Genomic DNA, 11,195 nt, shown 5'->3' on the forward strand with positions numbered 1-11,195 from the left:
GTGTTGTTGGGGGGGGGGGGGGGGGCTGGCGGCGAGGCGGGGGGGCTGCGGCGGCGGCAGTGTCGACGGCAGGGCGGCGAAGGCATCGGGGGCGGCGGTGAAGGCTGCGGCGGCACATTGCGCGGCGGAGGCGGCGGCACAACGGCGGCGGTGGCCCGGAAGTGGCAGCAACGAAGCGGCGGTGGGCGAATCGTCGTCGTTCATAGCCTGGCCGCAGTAGTCAGGCACGCACGGGGCAGGAAGGAGGCGGACGGCAAAGCGGTGACGGAGTCAGCGGTGGAGAAGTCGGAGGTGAGCGCGCCGGAGAGACCCGAGGCGCGACCGCCGCACGCAGCGAACAAAGAGCGCTGGTCCGCGATGTAGCAGATGTTGTCCGGCACGGAGAGCGTCAAGGGCACGCGCGCGCCAGCCGCCGCCGTTGAGATTCAGTCGCCCGTGGGCTGGGGTCGAGGGACTTGGGAGCAGCTGTGTGCCGCGTGCGCTGTGGGCTGTGGGTCTGTCGTTCGGTGCGTGTCTATTCTAAGATGTGGGTGCATGCGCCGGCAAACCTGGCGTCGTCGCCTACACAAGCAGACAGCGGCGGGGCGTCAGAGCCGGGCCGGGCGGAGCGGCGTGGCGAGAGGGCACGCTCTCGATTCTGGTGTGGAGAGATCACGTCTGGATTCAAACTTTTTGCGGGGTAAGGTATGGTACGGTCGGCGCCAAAAGGGTGGGGGGGTATGGTCCTGCTGGCCAGAGGCGACGTCCTGTGCGGGTGGGGGGGTATGGTCGCGGCGCCAGGGCGCCGACCCTACCATACCATACCCCGCAAAAAGTCCGAACCCTGCGGGCCGCATTCTTTTTTCTTTTTTGCTGGCCTTGCCGGTAGGTGTTACCTCAACGAACCCACACATGCAGAGATGGACGAGTGCACGCATTGGGCATCAGAGAGCCATAACTTGCCTCGGTACTCTATTAATTGATTTTTTCAAAGGGTTGCCCGGCCGGGTTGCTGCGCAAATCTCGCGCTGCGCTAGGCTCAAGGGCGAACGGCACGATGCGAAAAGGCAGGGCGAGGCGGATGGAGAAAGAAGTGCCGAGAAGGCCATGGTGGAGGGGAGGGACGGGAGGACGAAAGAAGGGCGAGGAGGACGAGCGGCCCGCACAGACCGCGAGCAGACAGCGCCTGCTGGCCATTTCGAGACATTCGCCAAGAACGCTAGCTACATGGGAGGGCTTCGTGAAGGATGGATTGAAAAACATTCGAACAAAGAAGAGGCGACGGGAGGAACCGGCGGAGGATGCAGTGACGTGAGACACACACATACACACACACACACACACACACACACACACACACACACACACACACACACACACACACACACACACACACACACACACACACACACACACACACACACACACACACACACACACACACACACACACACACCGCTCACCCACGCGCACTGGGCCTTGCACTTTGAATGCCGTGGGGCTCCTGTCGTCAGACGTGGAGACGCGAGGGTTGCCCCCCCTTGCCCCACCACCTCGTGTGTGTGGAGAAGTTTACCTTACCTTATCTTACCAATGTGGGACCAGTGCGGCATCGCGCCATCGACAGCTCTGAACTGCGCCTCACCACTGACCAGGAAGGCCGCCAAGTGGGCCAGCACAGGTCGCACATTGTGGCAGCAGTCAGCAGTGCATGTCTGATAGCTAGAGCACCAGCGTCAGGGTCGCAGGGTTGGATCGTGTCAAGCCTCTCGCCCGGCCGGCCGCGTGCAGACGTCGCTCGTCGGCCTGTCTGGGCACTGTCCGGTCAGGAGTGATCGTCGGCGGTCAGTGCGACCAATCAGGTCGGAGGTTTCTGATGGTTGGAGGGTCTATCTGTAACCTAGCTTAATTGGGAAGTTGGTGCTCTGAGCGACTCTGAGCGCCGGGGCCCCGTTTCCGCACTGCGGCGCGGCGCACGGTGCCTCCGGGGGGCCCCGCGCACACTAATACGTGCACCATACTGTACTCCACGCTACCTCGTACATGCACCAACCAGACTCCACGCGCGGGCGCCCCGCGGTCTCTAACGTACGGTTCCCCGACTGCCGACAGCCACGGAGCCAGCACGGCCACGAGAGCCCCTTCCGCGGCATCAGCCCAGCCGCTTGTGCTTCGCGGCCGCCGGCGCGCGCGTCTCCGACGAGTCATGGAAAAGGAATGCGAGAGCGATGACCACGTACCTACATGCTGAAGACACCGACATCAGGGCGGGAAGACGGCAGTGTGCAGAGTCTTCATAGCGCTGCGGGAAGACGGGGGGGGGGGGGGGGGGCTGCGAATACAGTGAACACAGCTGAGCACGGCCGAATACAGCGGAGTCCGTGCCTCGCGGGTGCTGGCTGGAAAGACAAAGAGTCCGTGTTCCGCCTCTAGGCCTCGAGATACGGGGAGATACGGGGAGATACGGGGAGATACGGGGAGATATGGGGAGATCTTCCGCCTCTAGGACCACACGCACAGGCTGATGAGAGTAAGCCCCTTAAGCCAGTTGGAGCGGCCAGAGGGCAGCACCGTCGCCACGCCGAGGATGGTGAGCACGAGGCAGGCCGTCTAGCCGCGAGATGACCCGAGATGACCCGAGATGGCGCGAGGTGGCGCGAGGTGGCGAGCACGAGGCAGGCCGTCTCGAAGGGCAGCACCAGGAACAGCGAATGAATCTCGGGCGATCTCGGGTGTCATCGATCATCTGCAGACACGCACCACTCCCTGTCCCCCCCCCCCTCTCTCTGTCTCTTTGCATTCATCAAATCTCCCATCGCACGCACCTCGAAGGGAAGCATATCGAGCGAGAGAGGCTCGCCATATGCCCACGCCGCGAGCACCTAGAAAAGAACACGGCGGGTAAAAAAGAAACAACAGCGCGCACGGGTGAGTAGGGAGAGCAGCACCGACGCCGGGAATACCTCGAGATACGGGGAGATGTGGGGGAGATAGGGGGGAGATATGGGGAGATAGCACCGACGCCGGGAAGCCCAGCAGCGTGATCTGCGTCGCCGACCCGACCGCGACTCCGATGGCGAGGTCGGGCTTGTTCCTGGCGGCGAGGGCGACCGCGTCTAAGGCCTCGAGATAGGGGGAGAGATGGGGGGGGGAGAGATGGGGGGAGATCTTGTTCCTGACGGCGAACATGACCGCGGACGCGTGCTCGGCGGCGTTTCCGACGATGGGCAGCAAGATGGTGGAGACGAATGCGAGTGGAACCTTCGCACCCGCCGCGGCCCCCTGGATCGACCCGACAACCACCTCGGACAGTCCCGCCGTGGCAGCGCACAGCAGCGCCAGCGCGACGGTCGACTGGCGGAAGCTTAGCTCCTCCTCCTCCTCCTCCTCCACCTCCTCCTCCTCCGCCGCCGCCGCCGCCGCCGCGGCCGCCTCCTCGTCCTTTTCCCCGTCGTCGTCGTCGTCTGCCGCAGCGGCGGGGAGGCAGGCCACTGTGTGCGGGCGGCGGCCGACGCCTGTGGGAGGAGGAGCATTCCAGCCTCGGGGCGGGCTGTGACGTCTCGCTGCTGGCTCCGCTCTGCCGCGCGGCAGACGGCCCCTCTCCTGGGTGTACGGGCAGGGGCTTCGCACGGCGTGCATGGCGACTGCAGTCCAGCGGAGCGCAGCCTCGAGCACGCGTGTTCGAAGGGGTGCTGGTGTGAGCTCAGACGCCCTCGCACTCCGCGTCTAGGGCCTCGGGAGAGGGGGAGAGAGGGGGGGAGATCTCGGGAGGTGCGGGGGAGATGCCGAGCTCAAAGGCGATCAAGCTCGCGTAGGAGAAGAGGAGCACGACGGAGACCCACCGCGAGAGCGAGAGCACGTCGCTCTCCGTGTCCTCGTGCCGCGACGACTTTGTCTCGCCTGCAGCGTGCAGCTTCGGGTTGTCGGGCGCGGGTGTCCTCTCACCAGCTGTCCTGTGAGCTGTGAGCTGTGCAAGTGTCTCGGGAGTGACCCTCGCCGAGGACGTCCGGAACAACCATAGTCACGGCGCCCAGGACCAGGACTGCGGCGTGCGCCTCTGCGCTCTTTTGGTCGTATCGCTGCGTGGCGTGCCGCACGCCCCCAAAGAAGAAGGCGCAGCCGAGCACGAGCAGCAGGTTCGAGAGGACCGAGCCCAGTAGCGAGAGCTGCACCACCCGCAGCAGCCCCTCGCGGATGGCGCAGAGCGACACGATGAGCTCAGTCGCGTTGCCAAAGGTGGCGTTGAGCAGCGCGCCAGCCTGGCTCGAAGTGTGGAGCGCCGCCTGCTCCGTGGCGTAGCCAATGCGCTCGGCGAGCGGGCAGAGCGCTGCAAGCGCGAGTAGGAAAGAGATCTCGTCGCCGATGCCGAGGCGCGCTGCCAAAAGCGCCGCAGGGCCGCACGGCAGGAGCAGATTCAGCCGCGAGCCGAAAAGGACGTGCAGCGCGGCGTGGGCGGCTGATTTGGTTCGTCGCCTCATGCTCTCGGCTCGTGCAGGAAAGGCGGAGCGGCTGGTGCTGCGGCGACGCCTCCGCGCATTTCGATGGCGAAAAACTCCTCGGCAACCGATGCGAGTGGGGACTAGGGATCCCTTATATAGATGTTAAGTGTGGGTAGAGGGAGATTCGCGCGAGCTGCGGGACCGCCGGGACGGCGGGCGGGTGATTGCGACTCGCCGCCGCTTTTGGCGACTTTTCGCGACTTTTGGGACGCGCGATCGACCGGCGAGAACGATATGGCGGGCGAGGCCGTCACGGCCATGATCGTGGCTGACGACGGCGGCGACGACCCCCTGGCGGACCGCCGCGAGGACCGGGAGGCGGCGGCGGAGCGGGAGAGGAAGGCGAAGGTGGCGAAGCTCAAGGCGCAGACGGCGAACGCGATGGAGGTGGTGCGGACGCAGCAGGCCTCGAAGGAGCGGGGAGCCTTCGACGAGGCGGCTCTCACTGGGATCCCTACCCAACCGATGGCGTGAGATAGGGCGCTGACCTTTCTCGCCGAGGCTCGCCGTGGCCCCACACGGCGCGGCCGGCCGCTGCGTGGAGGCGGCAGCGGGCGAGGTTGGCGAGCTGCTCGGCCTCATCGATAACGCCGACGTCACGCGCCGCTTCGACGGCTACACGGACCGTGCGGCGACGGAGAAGAAGATCCTGCGCGACGTTGCGGCGGTCGGAGACCTCTACTTCTCGACGGGCGACCTCGTCCGGCAAGACGCGGAAGGGTTCGTGTACTTCGTGACCGCATCGGCGACACGTTTCGCTGGAAGGGCGAGAACGTGTCGACGGCGGAGGTGCGCGCACCAGAGGCCAATCATCGATCGGAGAGATCTCACCGCGTGTGCATAACGACCCTCGCACCGAGTGCCCAAAGGTGGCGGAGATACTGAGCGCCGCTCCGGGCGTGAGCGAGTCGACAGTCTACGGCGTCTCTGTCGGCTCGCTCGAGGGCCGCGCCGGCATGGCGGCGCTCGTCGTCGAGGCCGCAGCTTCAGCGTTGAGGCGCTGGCCCAGACCGTGGCGTCCTTACCCCGGTACGCCCGGCCGCTCTTCGTGCGGCTCCTGCCGGCCCTAGAGCTCACGGCCACCTTCAAGATTCGGAAGGGCAAGTTGGTGGAGCAAGGCTTCGACCCGGCGGTCGTCAGCGACGTGTGGCTCTACGAGGAGGCGGCGGGGGCGTACAGGCCTCTGGATGTAGAGCTGCACAGGCGGCTCGTAAGCGGGCAAGTAAAGCTCTGAGCAAACGCCTCGGCTCTAGCTAGTAGCCACACGCGTCTACCTCTTGGAAGGAAAAACGCCAACCCTTTTCCTGGCTCACAAGCTAAGGATGTTCACAGGCCCTCACACTCTCCCGAATGGGGAGCCCCGGGTACTCTTTTCGTAGTCTTTTTTTACGAGCAGCTGTACTCGTCTAAGGCAGGGGTTGTGTTGCGCGCACCTGTCCGCGTCCCTTGCTGCACACAAGTGCTTTATCCCGCGCAGCCACCCGCCCCTACCGCGCACCAGCCCCGATCGCGCGGCGCGCGTGAATCAAAAACCACCGTAACATTCTTTTTTTGCACAACACTGTAAAATTCTTTTTAGCTAAGTGCCTCGCCGCCCAGAAAGAAAACAGACAGGGACGAGGACAGGGTCCTGACGCCGCGCCAATGGCGCTCAACTCCACACAGGGACAGGACGGGATTGCCGCGAGAAGAGACTCCGACGCGAATTCTGACTAACGGCCAAGTCATAGGTCACCGCCTACCTCGGCCTCACTGTTGCCCATGACGGTCGCAGCCTTCGAGGGGGTGGCCCAGACGGCAGGGTCGAAAGCCCAGCCCGCCTCCAGTTTCTTTGTGATCCTCGAGAGGACGCTGGTCGGCAGCCCTGCGGTCAGTTCCTGTGGGGTGCACGGTGGTATCGGCGCGCTTCACCCGCACCCACGTTCTTGTCTTCGTGTGACTGTGTTGGAGGCCCTATAGGCCAGGGGAGGCCGGGGTGGCGCACCTTTGCTGTCAGCCGGCCGTTCCCATCCACGTCGCACTTAGCGAAGATGTTGGAGATGGTGTCTCGCATTTTTTTGCTGTCTCGATTGAAGCGGAAGGCTTGGAGTGCTTCTGTGAACTCGGTCTGGTCCAGCCCGTTCCCATCCGTGTCGAAACACATGAGCGCCTTTGTCGCTGCCTCTTTCATCGCGTGGCGCTCGGTTGCAGCGGGCCGCCCCTCGGGAGATTTGGCGTAGGCAAGGGCCGCCTCCTCGGCCGTTTTATAGGTGCCGAGAGACACTGTCTTTCCATCACGCCTGACAGTGGCAGTGAAGTGATCGGCAAATTTACACTTTCCCACATTCTGGAACTGCGAGACGTCGGACAAGCTGGGAATCAGGGCAAGGCCTTCCTCTGCTGCCTGCTGGACCACCTGAGCTGCAGGGTCCATTATTACGGACTCGTCGGCGGTCGCTCTGCACGAGGTGCATGCCCCCCCCATCGCGTGAGACGAGGGCCGTGGACGTAGGTGAGTATATATTGCCAGAGTGGCAGAGGACGTACGTACAATTCCCTCATAGTCTTGCAGCATCGTTGGTCTAGTGGGAGAATGCTCGCCTGCCACGCGGGAGACCCGGGTTCGATTCCCGGACGATGCAAAGTTTTATTTTGTAAATTGTTTTCCTGGGCTCCCAGAAAGAGGCTTGCGCGCGTCCCCTTAGTGCGTTACGGTCGTGTAACACAGCCAACCGCACGGTGCTGCTCTACCTCAACACACACGCGACGAACGGACGATATTGCTGGCAGCATGAGCATCCGCCAGCACCCCCGTGAGCTGACAGCCCCGCCCCCCTGCGCACTCCAGTACACTCCTCGTACGCAACACCAGCAAACTACACCATGCTCTCGCCGCGCGCCCCCTCTCTCTCGCTCTCGCGCGCGGGGAACCGGAGACTCCCCCTGTGCCCACCGGCAGGCAAACGTGCCAGCAACAACCGCGCGAGCCTCCGGCCTCGCTGCGGGCCTCTCTCCCCCCTCGGCCCTGCTCACGCCGCCTCCTCGGTGGCAAACGTGACGAGCAGCGCCTTCTGCGCGACGACGTCGCCCGCGGCGGCGTGCAGCACGTCGACGGTCGCCTCGGCGGCGGCGACGAGCGTGTGCTCCATCTTCATCGCCTGCACAACACGAGACAGGGCGGGCGCGGCTCAGAAGAAGGGGAGGGCGACACGCGCGCGCGTGCTCCAGCTTCATCGCGCCTCGAGCACCGCGACCGCCTCGCCCGGCGCGACGCGCTGGCCGGGGGCGACGAGCAGCTGCACGAGCTTGCCTGCGGGACAGCCGACACCCGCGTCTCCCTCGGGCGATCAAACAGCGAGACGGGCGCGGCCGCGCGCACCCGGCATCGGCGCGACAATCGGCCGTTGCACGGCTCCAGCCTCCGACGCCGCCGCCTCCGCCGCACGCGCCGCGGCCTGGGTGGCGACGTCCGAGACGGACACGCGCAGCTGCTCTCCGCCCACAAACAAGTGAACCTCGGCCGCGGCCTGAGGGCCAACGGTGGCGTGGCAATGAGGAGAGGGAGGAGGCGGGGCGAGGGGAGCCGGGGACGGCGATAGCGTGGCGAGAAGGAGAGGAGAGGAAGGGGGGGGGGGAGATGATCGTGCAGCACCGCAAGCTCGTGTTTGTAGCTGGTCATCTCTCCCCCCACCTCCCCCCACCCCACCCCCCCCTCCCCCCCATCTCGCGCACCGCGGGCTCATCCGTGGCTGGCCGCTCGATGAAGGCCGCGCCCCGCACGCTCTCGCCCCCAATCTGCGCGCGGAAGATGCGGCTCGCCCCAGCGGCAGACTCCTCCACCAGCTCGACCTACTCACCGACACGAGTTCATGACCGATCAAGGGCCCCCGCGGGTCCGCGAGACGGCCACCGGCAGCACCGCCTGCCCCTCGGACGGCCAATCTCGGGCAATCTCGGCAGCACCACCTGCCCCTCGGACGGGCAATCTCGGGCAATCTCGGCAGCACCGCCTGCCCCTCGGACGGGCAATCTCGGGCAATCTCGGGCAATCTCGGCAGCACCACCTGCCCCTCGGACGGGCAATCCGGCAGAATCTCGGCCAATCTCGGCAGCACCACCTGCCCCTCGGACGGCTGCCAGCCGTCCGCGCCGCCGCCGCCGCCGCCCTCGCCGCCCTCGACGCGGTACCCGTACGACGCGCCGCCCTCGCCGGCGCGCCACAAGCGGAGCTGCATCGGCGCGCCCGCGGGCGCCCCCTCCTCGTCCGACGCCTGTAGGAGAAAGGAGAGACACAGCGGGTACACCACAAGAGAAGACGAGACACACACCCTGCATCCTCGTCCGGCGCCTGCAGCAGCAGCGGCGAGGCGGCGGCGGAGGCCCCCCCTCCGCCTCCGGCAACAGACAAACCGCAGTGGGGGAACCCCAGCTTCTCAAACGGCAACGGCGGCCGGGCGGCGGCGGCGCCGCCGCCTTAACCGGCTTTCCCGGCGGGGGGCTGCTTTTCCCCCCCCCAGCAAACGGCGGCGAGGGCCATCAAGTGCGGCGGCGGCGGCGGCGTGGGCGGGAAGAGGGCGTCGTGGTGCTGCGGAATGAAGGCGGTGTGCACCTCGCCGGCGAGGAACTGAGGCGTCTCGAGCACGCGCCTGGGAAAGACTCGCGCGCAGTCTCGGCGAATCTCGGCGAATCTCGGCGAATCTCGGCGAATCTCGAGCACCGCCTAAGAAAGCCTCGCGCACGGGCCCTCCGCCTCCGCCTCCGCCTACCCCTTCCCCCCCCCCCCCCCACTACCCCCCCCCCCCCCCTTTCTGAACGTCCCGAGCGCGCGCCGGCAAAAAGAGACGTTGGTCGGCAGCCCGACGGTCTGCCACTGGCCGAGGGCCGCGTGGAGGCGGCGGCACGCGGCGGCGCGGTCCGGGCCGCGCACAATCAGCTTGGCGACCATCGGGTCGTAAAAGACCGACACGTCGTCTCCTATACTCTCGGCACACTCCTGCGCTGGTCCCGTGGCGTCGTCGGGTCGTCCGCCCGACGCACAGCGCGTCGTCGCCGCGGACAAAGCCCATGTCGACCCGCGTCGCGAGGCCGTCTGTGGAGGCGCGCACCTACCAGCCACCACGCACGACTCCACCCCCTCGGCGCGCGCCGCGACGCCGTCTGCGCATGCGCCGCACCTCTCTCGGGCCCTCTCGGGTGCTCTCGGGCCCTCTCGGGTGCTCTCGGGTCCTCTCGGGCCCTCTCGGGTCCTCTCGGGTCCTCTCGGGCCCTCTCGGGTGCTCTCGGGCCCTCTCGGGTGCTCTCGGGTGCTCTCGGGCCCTCTCATTTCCTCTCGCCGCACCTCGGCGGGCGCGACGGTGACGCCCTCCTCGGGCGGCGTCGCCAGGTGGCGCAGCGTGCCCGAGGCGGGGAAGAAGTTGGAGGCGGGGCGCTCGGCGTAGATGCGCGCCTCGATCGAGTGGCCCGACAGGGAGAGCTCGGGCTGCGAGAGGGGGAGAGGCTCGCCGGCGGCGACGCGCAGCTGCCACTCGACCAAGTCGAGGCCTACGCGGGAGAGCAAGCGGGGGGCGGGGGGGGGGGTCAGGGGAGATGGCACGGAGCTCGGAGCTGCCAGCTCGACCGCGTCGACGCCGGTGATCATCTCCGTCACGGGGTGCTCGACCTGCAGCCGCGTGTTCATCTCCATAAAGTAAAAGTGGTTTGGCGCGCTCGCGTCGGCGATGAACTCGACGGTGCCCGCGCCGACGTAGTCCACCTATGACCAAGGAGAAGGGGCGGGTGGCGAAGCTCATCGTCGCGGTGCAGGCCCTCGCGCCGACGTAGCCAACCGCACGCGCCGCGCGCACGGCGGCAGCACCAAGCGACTCTCGCAGCTCCGGCGAGACTCCGGGTGCGGGCGCCTCCTCCAGCACCTGTGGGGGAGATAGGGGGAGATATGGGGAGATCGGGGCGGGGCGGGGGGGGGTATGGGGCGCGGGCGCCTCGTCCAGCACCGTTTGGTGGCGGCGGCGAGGGCGGGGGTGGGCTTGGAGGTGGGGGCGATGGAGGGGCGGGCTCGGCGGAGGCGGCGACGGAGGCGGTGGGCTCGGCGGCGGGGAGGGAGGCGGCGGGGAGGGCGGGGGTGGGGTGGGCGGACCTTTTGGTGGCGGCGCTGGACGGAGCAGTCGCGCTCGAAGAGGTGGACCGCGCCGCCGAGGCTGTCGCAGAAGACTTGCACCTGCCGGGAAGAGGGGAGGGGGGGGGGGGGGAGGCGGGTGGGGTGGGGTTTGGTTGATTTTGCGACGGGAAAAGGCGGGGGAGGTTTCAACAAGAACTTTCCTCCCCCCCTGCGGGAACTTTTCCCAGGCCCCCCCCCCTCGCAAAAGGAAATTCTCGGGGGAGATCTGGGGGAGATCTGGGGGAGATCTGCGGGCAGATCCGCGGGGAGAAGAAGACGTGCACACCTCGATGTGTCGTGCCGAGTCGAGATAGCGCTCGACCAGCAGCCGCGCGTCGCCAAAGGAGGCCGCCGCCTCGCGCTGTGCCGACTCGATCGCGGCGAGCAGCTCGCCTGTTCGCCCGGTGGCTGCTGGCGCAGACATCCGTTCACCCTCGGCCCGCCCTCGCAAGCTCGCCCTGCGAGCGCACGATGCGCATCCCCACCATACCTCCCCATATCTCCGCCAGATCTCGGCTAGATCTCGCCCTGCGAGCGCACGATGCGCATCCCCTTGCCGCCGCCGCCCAGCACCGCCTTGAGCG

The 11,195-nt window shown here is 66.9% G+C and overlaps 4 protein-coding genes across 4 annotated transcripts in view; 1 reads left to right on the plus strand and 3 right to left on the minus strand.

The window, feature by feature from the left end:
* Positions 1-2,131: 2,131 nt before the first annotated feature.
* On the minus strand, positions 2,132-4,457 carry CAX5 (H+/Ca2+ exchanger; the record flags this gene model as incomplete). Its single annotated transcript, XM_005791776.1, has 7 exons — positions 2,132-2,219; positions 2,498-2,589; positions 2,805-2,861; positions 2,998-3,102; positions 3,172-3,381; positions 3,713-3,879; positions 3,971-4,457. The coding sequence occupies 7 exons, from the start codon at positions 4,455-4,457 to the stop codon at positions 2,132-2,134; spliced, it is 1,206 nt and encodes a 401-aa protein (XP_005791833.1).
* Positions 4,458-4,859: 402 nt separating this feature from the next.
* Positions 4,860-5,712, plus strand: EMIHUDRAFT_108879 (hypothetical protein; the record flags this gene model as incomplete). Its single annotated transcript, XM_005791701.1, has 4 exons — positions 4,860-4,948; positions 4,980-5,211; positions 5,348-5,507; positions 5,549-5,712. 4 exons carry the CDS (start codon positions 4,860-4,862, stop codon positions 5,710-5,712), a joined length of 645 nt encoding a protein of 214 aa, XP_005791758.1.
* Positions 5,713-6,202: 490 nt separating this feature from the next.
* On the minus strand, positions 6,203-6,648 carry EMIHUDRAFT_223501 (hypothetical protein; the record flags this gene model as incomplete). Its single annotated transcript, XM_005791702.1, has 2 exons — positions 6,203-6,355; positions 6,463-6,648. 2 exons carry the CDS (start codon positions 6,646-6,648, stop codon positions 6,203-6,205), a joined length of 339 nt encoding a protein of 112 aa, XP_005791759.1.
* Positions 6,649-7,196: 548 nt separating this feature from the next.
* The window catches only part of EMIHUDRAFT_466668 (methylcrotonoyl-CoA carboxylase), a gene marked incomplete at its 5' end in the record, with an annotated part of 6,721 nt that continues 2,722 nt past the window's right edge, over positions 7,197-11,195 (minus strand). The window contains 10 exons of the mRNA XM_005791703.1: positions 7,197-7,615; positions 7,697-7,767; positions 7,837-7,984; positions 8,190-8,306; positions 8,639-8,728; positions 9,301-9,450; positions 9,811-10,179; positions 10,217-10,366; positions 10,591-10,671; positions 10,898-11,004. Of these exons, the coding sequence (XP_005791760.1) occupies positions 7,487-7,615; positions 7,697-7,767; positions 7,837-7,984; positions 8,190-8,306; positions 8,639-8,728; positions 9,301-9,450; positions 9,811-10,179; positions 10,217-10,366; positions 10,591-10,671; positions 10,898-11,004 (1,412 nt within the window). The 3' untranslated portion in view covers positions 7,197-7,486. The remainder of the gene's footprint in view (positions 7,616-7,696; positions 7,768-7,836; positions 7,985-8,189; positions 8,307-8,638; positions 8,729-9,300; positions 9,451-9,810; positions 10,180-10,216; positions 10,367-10,590; positions 10,672-10,897; positions 11,005-11,195) is intronic.

This window comes from Emiliania huxleyi (assembly GCF_000372725.1).
Source record: "Emiliania huxleyi CCMP1516 unplaced genomic scaffold EMIHUscaffold_110, whole genome shotgun sequence".
Taxonomy (NCBI): domain Eukaryota; phylum Haptophyta; order Isochrysidales; family Noelaerhabdaceae; genus Emiliania; species Emiliania huxleyi.